The sequence below is a fragment of the Pyxicephalus adspersus genome, chromosome Z (genome assembly GCF_032062135.1).
Source record: "Pyxicephalus adspersus chromosome Z, UCB_Pads_2.0, whole genome shotgun sequence".
NCBI classification, from domain to species: Eukaryota; Metazoa; Chordata; class Amphibia; order Anura; family Pyxicephalidae; genus Pyxicephalus; species Pyxicephalus adspersus.
In genome coordinates, this window is record NC_092871.1 from 15,048,819 (window position 1) to 15,065,090 (window position 16,272).

At 38.2% G+C, this 16,272-nt stretch overlaps 1 protein-coding gene across 1 annotated transcript in view; it reads left to right on the forward strand.

Annotated features, from left to right (window-relative positions):
* The first annotated feature begins 1,786 nt into the window (after positions 1-1,786).
* AXL (AXL receptor tyrosine kinase) overlaps positions 1,787-16,272 on the forward strand; it is a 57,056-nt gene continuing 42,570 nt past the window's right edge. The window contains 3 exon segments of the mRNA XM_072429378.1: positions 1,787-2,250; positions 11,896-12,100; positions 15,191-15,291. Coding sequence (XP_072285479.1) covers positions 2,187-2,250; positions 11,896-12,100; positions 15,191-15,291 — 370 coding nt within the window. The 5' untranslated portion in view covers positions 1,787-2,186.

Consider the following 16,272-nt stretch of genomic DNA (forward strand, 5'->3'; position numbering starts at 1 on the left):
AGGATTACCATCTTCACGAAAGTCTGACATGCGGCCAATGGTGAAGATGATGCCTTTCATGCGTGCAGGTCCTGGGGTAAGAATGTTCCATAGTTGGGAAGTATGCACAGCATAAGGCAGCATGGTTGGCTCAGTGGTTAGCACTCTGGCCTTTGCAGCACTGGGTCCCAAAGTTCCAATCCTGGCCAGGACACTATCTGCAAGGAGTTTACAGGGTTTTCATGGGTTTCTCCTGCGTACTCTGGTTTCCATCCACATCCAAAAAACATACAGTATGTTTAAAATTTGACCTTAGAATGTATTATAGACATATTACTATGGTAGGGACATAGATTGTGAGCCCCTTTGAGGGACACCTAGTGACATGACTATTGACTTTGTAAAGCGCTGCATAATATGTTGGCGCTATATAAATAGTGGCTAATGACAAAAATTGCAAAAAAGATAATTCTGATCTTTGTCAGGTTTTTTATGAATATTGTATTCATTTTTGTAATAGAAGGGCTAAGTTGAGATGAGCATTTTTTAAAAGTGAATCTGCTGCTGTTTGCCACTGCAGGCTAGTTATCAACTACCCCAATGTCCTGGTTATCAATAAAATGAATTAGGCTATGTACACACCTGCAATAATCTCACAATCCTTTCCAACAACTAACGACTGCACCATGCACATACAGCACCGTTCTGCTCTATGTAGAGGGGAGGGGGAGATTGACGGAGCCGTACCCTGCTGCACTCTCTCCCCTTCACTTCCATTACGATCGTTCCTCAACCATCGTCTATGGATAGGCCATGGATCCATCGTCCATGGATCTGTACAGTGCTGCCTATCACGTTGGTGCTATATAACTATTTGCATGTGCAGAGGTTACAAAATTTAATGAGTGAGGAGGATCACCGTCTTCATGGAAGACCGACATGGAGCCAGCGATGAAAATGATGTCTTCCGTGCATTATTAGTTCTAGTTTAGTTCTGCTTTAAAACCACTTGTCTGACACTTCCAAATGTGTACAAAAAACAAACAGCTCAAGCCTGATACCTCTCCTGCGTACCTCATGTTTGATAGCAGGCGCTCTGGAGTGGTAAACGCCATTGTAAAATACTGCTAGTCTGAATTTTACCTGAATGATAGCCTTTTACGTGCCCCGGCAGTTTAGGAGCACTATTCCTAGCATGGACAACATGGTCATTATTAATATTCTGTATTTATAAAGTGCCAAGATAATACACAGAAGCCTTAGAGATTGCAAATGAGAGACAGATACAAACAATGATACAGAAGGAGGGAGACTCTGCCCAAAAGAACTTCAAATTACATAGAATTAGTAAGCATAGCGAATTTAACTTAATTTGTGTATATCTGTTTAATTGCAGCTAGGAGATCGCTGGATAGGGAACAATGTTTCCATTGAGGAATAAAAATTATTAAATGTAAAATATAGGTGACATGCACATGGGAACTAAAAAATGCCATTTTTGACTATTTGCCAGGTGTAACTGCATTACTAACCCAATTACACTTCAGACCATATTGATATACTTCGGAAATATGCCGCCTTGTAAACTGTAAAACATGTTGAGAAATGCACAGATGGCTCCAAGACACATTGGTGTTACTGAAGAATGGTATGTAGTGCCTCTGATCTCCTGGGTTATATTCATTCCTCTGCCTCCTCCCTCCCCTCTTCAGTCCCTACATAGGAATGCTTCCTTTGCTATTGTACAAACTCTTCCAGTGGGAGTGTGTGACTCACAAATGGAAGGGCAGACTCCAGCTTAGACAATCCTCCCTTCCCACTCTCCCGCCCCATCTAACCGTGCACTCCCCAACTCATTTTCCACAACTTTAGAGCTATTGGAAACAGGGAGAATTTAATAGTTTCTTTTTGTTGCTAAAGGTTAAGTTTCATCATTTCAAAACTTTGACAGAGTGCTCTTCTCTTTTTTTTGGACTTACTGTATTTTAGAACTGCTGTAATTTGGATTTACAAAACCTTTCTGGAGTCCTTAACATTCTCTTCTGCTGTGTTTTTGGATTTTGAGGCACTTGTGAGTTCATTGAATACATCATTTTTCGAAAGTTCTTGAGAACTTTTTTTTTTTTTGTCCTCCATGAAGAGTTAACATCAGCAGCGGCTTGTGGGAATTTGGAAAGGCGAGAAGGCGAGAAAGCCTCATCACCAAGATGGGTTTAATGTTTGGGGTGCTTTTTCTCCTGGGAATCCTCAGGGCTGTGTTGGCACAGAATGGTGAGTACAAACAAAGCTATTGTGCACCGATCAGATTGGAGGACCAGTGACAGTGAGACTGTGCAGAATGTGCAGACAAGACAAACTATTTATCCTCAAAAAAACTTGTACCTACTTTTTGTATACAGGTATGAGGTTATTCAGGTTGTCATTTGCTCATTGGACATAGCCTGCTCACTCATGGGCAAACTGAATCACCATGGCCGCACATGGGCAAACTGAATCACCCTGGGCACACACAAGCAAACTGAATCATGCCAAACAATGTGGCAGCACATTTATCAATTTCTTCCAACTATACAGATGGGAAGTCTTACAGATTTGGGCAGTCAACTCAGGTGATGACTTCCAAAAGCATTAAATTGATCATCGCACATACACCTATTTATTTGGTAAAATGTCTCCTCCGTCACCTTGAGCAATTATAAACTAACCTCTATTTTTAGGCAATTTAAACGTAAGTATATCTATAGGGTGTATACATTTCTACGACTATTATACTGATATATATCTGTATTGAAGGCATCTGAAGACTTTCACAGGACTTGTATGGTAAAATAATTATGACTTTAATGACAAACAAGACTAACTTCCTTAAGTACCCCTTTCCTCAGATAATCCCGGGCTGATGTGTATTCCACCAAAAAGTTCATTGTTGTTTAAATTATCACTATTTCCTTTATATTCCTTGTGACTCAAACTGCTTCCTGATTTACATACCTTAAGTTGCACCTTGGTTGATAGTACTACTGAACTTTGTGCAAGCAGCTATTTGACATTGTTATTACACCAAAAAATATGCATTTACATTTATATATGGATGAAAATTAACTTGTAGTAATAAAAGAAAGCCCAACATACTCCCAACATGCACCCATAGTGCAAGGATCTGCAATTGGATCTTCTAAAATTCCTATTTAAATTTCAACTTACTCAAAAAATGAAATTTGCACATGGCTCGGCAAGCTGCCCCCCTCCTATTTTATATTTATATACCTACTATGTATTGGAGTTGCCACCTATGTATAGTTTTTGGAGGCAGGATAGGATACCTTCTGAATATGTTACAATTGGCCACTCAGTCAAAGATTGCTACATTGTGGGAAGCCATACATAAATACCTCTATACTATGAAGGACCAGGTGTCTATGAAAACTTTGGCGGCTGATCCTACTGGAATTCCTACTGCGTGGAATCAAGAGAAAACATAGGGCAAATATCTTATGATGAACCCTACATAGTGGCTAAAGTGGCTAGGAATATGCAAATCAGATCACTGCTGCTTCATCCAATGCTTGTAGTAGTATGATTATTGCTGTTTCTAAATGCGAGAAGCATTTCTTCTCACATGCAGAAATTACTCTTCATGTTTAATCATTGTTTCAATAGACCAGTGATTTTCTTTTTTTCTCAGTAAATGGAATCAGTGTTTCACAGTGCATGTGTCACATCATAAAATTAGATGAATCAGAATGAAGGCATTGTGTTATTGTTGGCACAGCGGTGACAAAATTCTCACAGAATTCAATTCTTGGTTAGAAATGTGCCAGCTAAAGGGTAGTCATCCATTAGCCAATATTTGCAAGTGACATGAACATCACTAAATAATCAACAGTAAGCACTGGACACCATTGTTCCACTGGATGTGCTTGTTGTCTCTTTCCAGCAGGTTGATAAAAATCTGAAACCAATCAGCGACTGCTCTTCTGTTTCCACAGAAAAAGGAGAACACTTGCTGTTTGGTGTCAGGATTGGCGCAACAACAAAAGGTATTACCATGGCCTGCTCAAAGCCTTGAACTCATCCAGACAGTGGACCTATTCAGTAATCATGGTGCAAAAGTGTTATTGACTAACCTGAACAACTGAGAACAAATGTATTGAAAATAGAATTATTCCTGGTTGGTTCCTGCTTGTGGATCTATCTATCTATCTATCTATCTATCTATCTATCTATCTATCTATCTATCTATCTATCTATCCATTATCTATCTATCTATCCATTATCTATCTATCTATCTATCTATCTATCTATCCATTATCTATCTATATCTATCTATCTATCTATCTATCTATCTATCTATCTATCTATCTAGCTCTAGTATGAGCTTATTGCCATTGTTCACATTCGGAGACGATAGGCTCTTAGGCTATGCATATATGTGCAATAATTGTCGTTAGAAAAGTTTTTTCACGATCCTTTCCAAATGACTGCACGATGCATGAACCATTCTGTCTTTGGAGAGGGGAGAGCGATGGAGCGGCACCCCGCTGTGCTCTCTCCCCTTCACCTGCATTACGATCGTAATCGATTGTACACACGCAAGATTCTTGTCTGATATCAGCCCTGAGCCCATTATTGTCCGAGAACCATTGCACGTGTGTACATAGCCTTGATATCCATGCATACATAAATGTGAAATCACATCCAATGTAACACAGACCTTTACTTTTTTGAATACACAGCAATGGGACACCTGATCTTCCTTAGATTGATGCTAAGATATGGAAAAGTACAAAACATACCTTTACAGACTTTTGTAGGTACATTAAAGTATTGAACTTAGGCTATTGATCATATGTGTGGTCTCTGGGGCTTTGAAGATCGAGCATAAAAGCATGTCATGGGGAAAAAAACAACATTTCATATTTAAATTTGAGTATTGCTGTATCCAGGGGTGGATATATGACAGCGAAAAGTGTGCCGCTGCACCACAGCTTTAGTATGTATTTGGTGTGGTTATAACACTTACCCATGATAATAATAATAAAAAATGCAAAGAAACCCAAGCACAAAAATGTAATATATTGCAGTATAGCAGACTTTAGATGTGTGTGGTCCATTAGTTAAGGTGACAAAACTCACTCACTATACTGTATCTATGGAGAAATAGCACTGGAACCATTGGCCAGTCATTTATGATTTTGGCTGAAATCTTTCTGACCTATTTTCATCTCCATTACATAAGTGGTCATTATTTTGTAGCTTGCAGATGAGAAACATATTGTTTTGAGATTTCAATACAGTGCACAGAAGTATACAAAGTTTTAGGGTTTAGATAAATGTTTAGGTTCCTGAAAACTAAAAAAGTATAATTGTGTATTCTTCTGTATTTTAATGTGTGCCAGCCCCCTGGTGCAAAAAAAATACTCAGTATTATTGTTCATGTCCGTACATGAATATAACGTTTTGGGATACAGTTCAGGGTACACGTATACAGATGCCTCATTTGTGCCCATGGTGGTGTGTGTGCTGTGATTATTTGGCACAGCACAGAGGAATCATTGAACAATACGGGGATTGTGCTTGGTAAAGGACATGAGTATTCAGAAAAAGAACTGAACTAATGGTCATGGATCTCAAATTTTGTCATCACCCTGTCCCTGTGACCCTTCACCTATTACCTTAGGCTTAAAGTGACAAGGTGATTGCTGTGGTTAAAGTCCATCTGGACATAGGTTACATTCTACCTTCACCTTAGAGACAAAAGGGAGGTGAGGGGCAATAGTCGAAGGTTGAAGATAAATGTGCACTTATATGGCAGCCTGTGTGGGATTTGTTGTAGACCAGTTCAAGTGACGCCACCCTAGAAAAAAAAACACCTGCAAATCACTTCTAATTAATACTCAACACCTTCATTTTTCTTCTGAATGAGCGGTGTGAACACTTTTTCATTGTGCAGACATCTCACCTTTCTCACCCCACTGCTGCACTGTTCCTGAACTTTGGGTCTCAGTCTCTCGTATTATGGTCATGTCTAGCTAGCACCAGACTTTAATGCCTAGATTTGGCATCTAGCACTCTGCATGTATGCCTTAGATGGTGGCTACACTAACCCTCTAAAAAGATTGTGTAGCCAATGTAGCCAATCTTTGGGGGCATACAGTTTTGATATAATTGTGTACCCAAAAGAAGGTATAACATTAGGGTATTGTAAAGGTTTAGGGCGTGATTTATTAAAGCTCTCCAAGGCTGGCAAAGTCACACTTTAATCAGTGAAGCTGGGTGATCCAGCAAACCTGGAATGGATTTATTCAAAGTCATTTGGTATTTGTTAGCAAATGTTTTCTATCCTGGACCAGATCTTTTCCAGGTGTGCTGGATCACCCAGCTTCACTGATGAAAGTGTATACTCCCCCGCCTTGGAGAACTTTAATAAATCAGAGCCTTAGTGTCTCTTTAGGTAGATTTTGTTAAATAAAAAGAAGAAACTGTCACAGCCATGTTTCAGCTTGCTGGGACTTGACCCAAAATGACGATAGTCACCAAGAAAGGTGCTCTCTCTAAAAGAGACATAAAGCATTAACAAACATATGTGTAATACAATACGGTAATGCATCTATGAGCTTTTCACCACTGCCAATGAACCTGTTGAAAAGACTCTCTCTTGGGACCAAAACACCAAAAAAATCTCCCCTATGGAAACCTAGTTAACAGAAAATGCATACAAAAAGTTTGAACACTTTACTCTCTATACAAAAACAAAAAGTTGTCCTGAAATTCCACAATAACTTTTTTTTATTATTATAAGTGCCCTATTATACTACTATACTACTATAAAGTGTTTTAGGGCCATGTCCTATTCTTCAGCTTAGATTTGTTTGTTTTTTATCACAATTATTTCTCCATATATTCAACTACAGATATGGAAAGTAAGTTTTCATGGCCAGCTGCTTTGTTTTTAAATAATGTTAGTACGCTCTTGGTGGTTATAATGTAGCAAAAGATAGCCATAGCAAGATGTGGGGGGTCTTTAGCCTTGGAATTGTTTCAATATTGCTAAATATTTCTGCAGAAAAGCCCAGTATGTTGGGGGATTTGCATTCCAACTTAAATTATACATTTGCAGATGTCCGTACAAATAAAGCTGCCAATGTTCTGAGGTTCCATTGACACCTTTGCTCCTTAATTTCTTTGCACAATTTTGCACATGCATTATTGTGTCCACTTCTGTCATTTGAAACATCACAAAAATCAACATAAATTTGACGTCTGTACTTTGTGCTTTAGACAATATTATTACCCTGATGTCCAGCTGATGTCTGAATGGGGCTTTAGTTTGCATTTGTTTTTAGATACCCCTGGCTAATCATTGTCATGGGTAACATGTACACACGGCAGATTTTCGCCCGATAATTGGCCGATGCCGATTATCGGGCGATAAAAATCTGACGTGTGTACGTAGCTTAAGTCAGCTTTGACGTTAGATTGTAAGGCTGTGAGCCTGTTGGTAATGTATGCACTGAGCAGAGGCTGCCCGCTGAGTACTAAAACTGAGCTAAAAAAAAAGATAAGTCAAGCAACAGGTTTGCTCAGTTCTAATAGAATTAAATCAAATGTCAGAAGTTTGGACCGAATGCAAAATATGAATCAGAACAGAAACACTATTCATAGTTTCTTCTGCAGTCCAGTGGCACTTTAGAGATTACAGCACAAGAGATTCATTTTATTAATGGAGACTATTTCATTCATCTTAATAGTGGTTCACATTTTGTGCACTGATGGCATTGTCACAGAAATCTTAGTCATTTTTGAGTAATGCAAACAAGCTGAGTGTTCTGCCACGGATCTGAGTCATTCTCCCAAAATCTCCAGTTCAAAGCTCCTAGGGGCTTCACGGTTTAGGGGATCTCCAAACCAATCTAACAAAAAAAGACTTTCTACCTTATAGGGTACGAAGCATTCTGCTGTTGTGTTGTGTGCCAAAATCACTGAAGAGGAAATGTGAAGAAGAATGTTATACAATCTCTGCAAGATTATTCATTCAGAAACTAGAAACTTTTATCAGAACAGCACTTACTTTGATATAGAACAGCCATTCTCAACCAGGATTCTGATGAGTTTTGGGGTTCCTCCAGAGGTTGCTAGAGATTCCTCAAACTGGCTGATTGACCTCCTATTTGATCATGTCTGCATAGTTCTTGGGTCAACACCACTTGGTAGAACCAGCCTCATGAAGCTAATGATGATTTTGATGTCCATGAAAGTATTCTAAAAATCACCAATTTATGGTGACTTGGTTAAAACATGGATTGTCTAAAACCTATAATTTATGTAAGGATTTCCTCAAAGGATAAAAAGTAAATAAAGACTGATTTAGAGCAAAACTATTGGTCAAGTATGTCTTAAAAAAGCCTTAGACAGTTGAGTTAAACTTTATGATTACAGTGGTTCCCCCTTAGGGCCCTTTCCCCAGACCATGTAAAAAAAGCAAGTAAAAGTTGGGAGCAGGCAGGCTTCCCTGTTTGTTCGCAATCTTCTGTAGAATATACACAAAAGAGTGCACATGTGCAGCTCAGACCACCCCAGCATACCTTGCTGGAGGAATGAATACACTCCTGTGTGCTTTTGCAGAAGCAACATCATCCCAGCCTCGCCAATCAAGATGGCCAACGACCCCAAATCCCAGAAATACAATAAGTGAAGATGTTGGCACTGCTGTGGGGGTGAGGGTATGTAAGTTGACATTTGCAATATTTTGGCTGCCAATGCCAATATCATCAAAATTGATGGTTGTGTAGCTTTCCCCATTGCCTCTGCAAGAATCCAAACAAGGACCTATATCAACCAACAACGACCTAGTTATGGATAGAAAAGGAAACACTTGTCAATGACAGCTAAAGCATGGCTAAGGCAAGCCGGCCAGTGGACGTTGACAGCTGGCATGTCCAGTTCTACATCTTCACTGACTCAGATTGCTCAAAGTTCCAATCAAGGTCTGAAACAAATTCAGTCAGAATTATCCAGCCACCACTTTACCCCACCACTAAGTAATCTGTGGAAAACTCATGAACCAGGTTGGACATTTCAAGAAGATTTCTAATATTGGCAAGATAAAGCCAGGGAGTCCAGGGAAGATTACTAAAGGCATCAGCTCTGATTTATTAAAGCTCTCCAAGACTGGAGAAGATACCAAGGGAGAAACCAGGTTCTCCAGCAAATCTGGAATGGTTTCCTAAATTATTTCCTAATTATTATTTGCAATTCTAGATGCAGTGAGTTTTTTTTTCATAATCCTAAGCCTAGGTTGACCCGGGAGCAATTCAGGTCAGTAATGATTTCAGAGATTGAAATCAGAGATTTCTTTTCTCATTGCTGGAGTCAGATCATTTCTCATTTCATTCATGAAGCACCATAATCTAACTCTGAATACTGCAGTTATCAGGTTTAGGCATCAGACGCTCCCATGTTGTCTTATCCTTTGTCTACCAAGACCAGTTTGACAAGTCCCATTCCTATGGGGGCTGAATCGTGTTACATTTGCACTAGACTTTGGAAAGCTTTCATATATTACTGCTGATAGGCAAATAAACTACTGTCGAGGTCCGCATTCCTCCAATAGAAGATGAGCAGGCAAAGACCCAAGGATCCTTTAAAATCAATAAAAAAGCAACACATGAAACTGAAAACATTGCATAATGGCTACTTCTTCTTTCAGTTGTTTTTCAACCTCAAAACTTCATGTGACTCAGTTTCGACTAAATCAACTGTATATGCAATATAGGGTTTCCATTGTATATGTCAAATTCCCATTGAAAATCTTTAAGGTAAAGCTATGATTGTATATTTGTTATATTTGTTATAAGAGAAACACAGGGGCTGTCACTACTGACCTCCTGGAAATTTTGCTAACCAAAAATCCATCAAAACTCTTGTGAGCTGATAACTTCTCTGTCTCTGTTCTCTGACTGTTCTGCACCACTTTCATTTAGCATTGTTTTAAGTACTCTTCTTTGGACTACAGAACACCACTCACTCTATGAAAAGAGATTTAGGGCAACTCATTCCTTTTTATCGACTTACACTGATAAATGGTTTAGTGGCACAGTTCAGGCTTGAAATGTGCTCATAAGGAGCTTTCGGGTGCCATGTGAAATGAATGGCACCCAGCCATTGAATGCACTGCCTGGATATATCATGCAAGGTTCTAAACATCCAATAATATCCAGTCAGGCAAATTATTGCTGTATTATACTGTATTTTCAGTGAATCTATAGATATTCTATGTCATATTGCCTAACATGCAATACTAGAACATTGCACACAGAACATTAGACATAGAATGGAAACTTCCTTACCAGACCTTTAATGTCATGACCATGGTGGATAAAAGCACAAGAATAAATACTTAAACCAACAAAGTTTTCTAAACACAACTTTGATTTAATTATTATTAGCATTTAAAAATAACCAATGCAATAAAATGAAGGGGGCATATTAGGTTTGGATCTAAATTAATAGCTTCGGCAATTAAATAGCACATTTATTTTTGGAGATCTCTAAAACTGGAGCTAAATTTGGATTAAACGAAGAACAGTCCCTCCAAATGAAGGACAGTTGGGAGCTCTGTGAACATGCCAAGCTTTAATGTATTAGATTCACTGCAACTCAAGAACTTGGTTGATGAGTAACATTGAAAGCATACTTTCACCTATTGATACAGAATGAATAAATCTTACATCGATTCAGAGGAGCGCTGGAATGCATGTGAGGCCCCTCTAATATCTGTGATATAGAATGCTACTCAATAGACAGTGATAACAGAAAAAAAACTTTTCCTTAAGTTGTTATCTATGGTGATAAGTTTACACCATATTATATAATAGTACAACATATCTGTGCTGATAATCATAGCTCTGTTCTATGTCATAACAAGATAATAACAGCCTATTGAATGTCCCAACAAACACACAGCTTTGTAACACAATAGAAAGTCTTTGCATCTGTTGTACTGGTTGTAATCTATAGGTAGAATAGTGTGGAAACTAATAGACAATCAGCCTGCAGTGTATGTTGAATGAGTCAGTAGGACTTTGGCAAAGCACACACAGCCAGTAGATGAGGAAACCCATTCATTATTGGAGAGAAAGGAGTGATTCAACTTCACAGAGTTATCGGTCAAAGGCTCCAGACCTCAGCACAAAGTTACTCCGGGACAATGACTTCTCTACACACAATGTCCACGCTGCAAGCCTGCCACTGGAAGTTCATGAGACCGAACTGTAAACATTCTAAATAAGTTAAACCCAGGTCTAAATGCGGAATGTAATGTTAAAATGGGATCATGCCCAAACGTTGCAATATTTTGCACCTAGGCACAGCATATTTGCAGATTATGGTAGACTTAGAGTTATACGTTCACATTGCCACCCTGTCACATTTGTCAGTAATGAAGTCAGTGGGCCTGATTTAATAAAGCACTACAAGGCTGGAGAGGATACTCTTTCATCAGTGAAGCTGGGTGATCCAGCAAAGCTGGAATGGATTTCTTCAAAGTCATTTGCTAGCAAATATTTTAAATCCTGGACCAGATCCATTCTAGGTTTGCTGGATCACCCAGCTTTACTGATGGAAGTGTATCCTATCCAGCCTTGCAGAGCTTTAATAAATCAGGCCCAATGACTTTAATAAAAAGAACACAAAGATTAATATAAGAATATATGAAAGGCATAGTGGAGAAAAGTGATTCTATATGTACCTTGTATTCCAGTGTTTAGTCTGACTGAGTTTAGTGTATATGAGATTCCTCAAATATATTTACATTGCCCAAAACACCTTTTCACCAAGAGCTCATTGATATTTGAATAATGTTTTAGTATAATGTTCTGCATGGACTGATATAGTAAATCCATTTCTGCATTCCAGGTATCTATTTTACAACAAATCCAACCAATGTCACTTCCTCACTTGGGAAGGATATTGTTCTTCGATGCATTGCAAGTGGAGAAGGCGAGCCTCCAGATGTGGAATGGCTGAGGGATGGAGAAACTTTGGCCTATGCCGATATCAACCAAATTCAGATTCCTCAAGATGATGGTGATGACAAATGGCTTTCTATCAGTGAACTAAAGTAAGTAAAATTTCTTAGACCAGGGCTGGGTCAGTCATTCTGGTGGAAATCTGATCAGTTTTCTAAAACTCTGAATGCCTATTATTGAAATACCAATATTGTACTTTGGAAGATCCCTGCATAAATTCAAATGAAGCTACTTTGTATTTACAGATGGCAAAAAGTTTGGTACATAACAAAAAAGACTATAATTTTAGTGTTTTTTTAGTTGGGGGTAAGGTTAGAATGCCATAGAATACACAGTTATGCAGGTTCCCAGCAGCATTTACCAAACCTTGAACAGCGATTAAACTGTGAAGTTATGAGGCAAAAAAACAAAAAATATTGTGAAGGTTGACACATAGATATAAATAGGGTATTGCAAAAAAAGGGTTTACTTTATTTACTTTCTATGAAATATTGGAGAAACATAGGCTTCCATTGCTACTTCTAATTCTGCAAATACTAGTTTTCTGGTTGTCATGTTAAACCTTTTGCTTTGTACCTTGGTGGCTTTTCCTGTCTGCATACCTGTTCTGTGTCAGTGTCTTAGAAGCCCGGAAAGCCAGTGGGTAACTGCATCATGCAAATATCATCTTCAGGTGTTGGCCAGCCATGGCAGCTTCTGATCCAATGGCTTCCATACTTTCACAGGCCCATAGCTAGTAAACTAATAAATCCTGATCTGGATTCTAATTGTGGGTCAATGGCTCAAAAATAACCAATGCCCGGGGATTTACACATAACAGCTAGGCAGATGATACTGTAAAGTGTAAAAATCAGGAATGGCTGACAAATTTTTGCTGTCAGAACAATTCTTTAAAAAACACAGTATGTACAGTCAAATCCCAATCTAAGAACTATACTGACACAGGAATTATATGTGATGTGTTTTAATTTCTTGGGTGAAAAGGTCGAGTGTCATAAATATCATTTAATATCTTGTTGGGTAACTATCTTAGTGCCTGGCACATAACATGCCATAAATATCAACCTGCCCGGGCACTATGATTAGCTGTATGTTATGTTGGAATTCTGTAATCCGGGACTGGAATGTAAGTATTAGCATATCTAAGAGTAGAGAATTTCAGTCGTGTAAACATAAATACTTTGGGAAGGAAGCTGGAGAGGCTTGGATTTCAGAGAAAGTAAAGGACACGAGGTCAGAGCAGAATGTGGAAGGAAAATGAAGTAAGCTCATATGAAGCAATATGAATTGCTGATTCTGGGCTGGTCCTGACATACACTTGACCCTATGATTCTATTCATACTTATAAACATGCACTGCCCATCCTTTATATTTCCTTCCACTTTGATGTTCATACAAACCAAACACTACACTGTCAGCATACTTTAAGTTGCACTGAAGATATTCCAATACCAGCACATTGTATGTCCTTCTTTTATCTTTGTATCGGCTGGGATCCCCCCAAGAGTTTTCTAATAAAGTAGAAAACAACCTATAGCCAATAATTATTCCTCCAAAACATGTTACTTTCCTTAAAACATCATTTAGAATACAAGTTGTTCGAATTCGGTGTTCTTTTTGTTTTACCTGCTTATATTGCCAGTGCTTGTGTTATTTCTTGGGGGTTGGCCAAAATCAGTATAGCAGCATCCCATAATTCTTAGCCTTGTTGTCAGCCCTCCACATTTATGAATGAAAGGCATATTTAGTCTGCATCTGACATCCTAGAAGCATTGTCAGCCTGAACTCCACCATGACAATGCATCTGCAACAAAAGGGAGCTCAAAAGTTCTGCATATCTAGTATATATTGACTTCCAAGACTAATAATTTGCAAAGGCCCCTTGTGCAACTGGACCATTATGGTCCAGCCATGCCATTGATGTGTTTCCTATGAAATTGGTCTGTTTTGGATAAAACTCCCCTCGCACATTTTTTAAAGAAACCTTTTTCAGGCTATAAATCATCAAGCATAACAGCCAAAAAATGCATTGTAGGCAGCACCTTCAGCACACGACGATCATTCCTTTTTTCAATTCAAAGTTTGGTCTCAACCTCCAACAGAGAGTTTCACAGAGATGTTACATGGTACATCAGGGATCCCAAAGCATTCGGTGTGTCACTTTTGAGAGTTTCCTATCAACAAAGGGGCCTCCTCTACTTATAAAGTTAAGACATATTAGCCACAGGGTAGGCTTCTACTCTTCTCCGTTTTTTAAGCGTCTATTGTTATTTTTCTTATTTCATTATTTTCCTTGTGACTGCTTCCTTAAGGAATTTCAAGTTTTTTTAAAAATGATTTTCCAGTAAACTGTCCTCAATTACCATATTCTCTGTTCTACAACTGGTGTCAGATCCCTTCTATAAAAACAACAAGTCTCACAGTGCATTTGGCCTTTTCCATCTTGCTAGTGTCCCTGACCTGCCTATTACACATGTGCAATGGTTCTCGTCTGATAATCAGCTCAGGGCTGATATAGGACGAGAATCTTTCATGTGTACAGTGCTCGTCTTCCATCGTCCGAATGACCGTCCTGGCGAATCCACGGAAGATGGACGATGAACGATCATACAGTCATTTGTCGGTGGAAAGGATCTTTCACAATTATTGCACGTGTGTGCGTAGCTTTAGCGTAAGAGCTAAACTACACTTGAAATCCTAATCTCATAATCTAAATTTTTGGCTGTGACTTCATCTGCAGCACAATAAATCTAATGTGTTTAAAAATAATTGTGTGCCAAAAACAGGGTAACGCTGTCTAAATAGTATTGGATTAAGTAGCTCATTCAATTAACTTGTGTCACTCTGTTCGTTTTTGTTTTTTTTGGCTATTTTCCCATATACAGCTTTTATTGTGCCATAACTATTACTGTTAATGTTTGTGCCAGCACCTTTCATACAATGCACCTAATATATAATTAGTATATTGTCAATTTAGTTAAATGTTTATAACTATTGTATCCTTGGTGCTGTATTTCCAAACATCTTTGCCCTACTCGCATTTCTGTCCCTGTACCTTTATCTTGTGATATGTCACTATACATCCTATATAATAGTACTTTCATCCTATTATAAAAAAAATCTAAAATTGTTTCACAAATTTTATTTTTTTGCATTATGCTGTTTTGTTTGTTCTTTTTCAGTATTCACTCTCTTCAGCTGTCAGACTCAGGCTTGTATCAGTGTTCTGTCTTTGTTGGGCAAAATACAGTGCTATCTGATGCAGCATATCTGCAACTAGAAGGTAAGACCTGGGGTCTGTTTAATCAGAAGTCAATAGACCCAGCACTTGGCTTTGTACATGAAATTGTCCTAAAACAAAGGTTTTTTATTATATACTTTATATATTATGTTTTAATTGCCGGGGCATTCTTTCCAAATGTATAGTTTCATATGGCTATACATTACATCTACTTTTGAAACACACTTAATTTTTAAAAAGAGGGCAAATGTCTTAAAAATATGAATCTCTAATTGGGGTTTAAAGTAACAAGAAACACAATGGACCTGATTTATTAAAGATGTCCAATACTGGAGAAGATAGACTATCATGGGAAAATGGTGGGCACATTTCTCCAATCCTGGACAGTCTCTTCTAGGTTTGTTGGATCACCCAGGTTATCCCATAATAGTCAATCTTGGAGAGCTTCAATCAGGTAATACAAAGTAAACTACTTTCCTTGCACCTCTGACTATGACCACTGGATAGAAAGTGTAGGCAAATCTTCCCAATGAGATCCACTTGGCAAAATGAAACCTTAAAAGGATTTGCATAAGGATTTTAACCATATACTATCAAAAGATTTGGCTTTAATCATTCTTTTATACATGAACCCATGAAAAAAACAGGTCCTATAGGAAAAATATAAAGTTATTAATATTAGAGGCACGCTATTCTGAATAAAATCATTTAAAATGTTTCCACTATACCGAATTCTCTTCTAAAATTAGCTGTCATGCAACTGCTATGTTTGGCATCTTTTCTCATGGGATCTAGGAAGATGAGAGTATTTACAATATTTCCACTGAAGGTTTCTTGCTTCACCTAAAAAGTATACTACACATCAACCCAGTTTCTTTGGATTTTTTTACATTGCTTGCAATGCTATATATGTTCAAGTCTGCAACAAACAATGCCAAACTCTAATCCAATGGCTATTCTATGGTGCTTTTTCACAAACCTTAGGCTACGTACACATGTCAGATGATTCTCATTCTGGGCTAG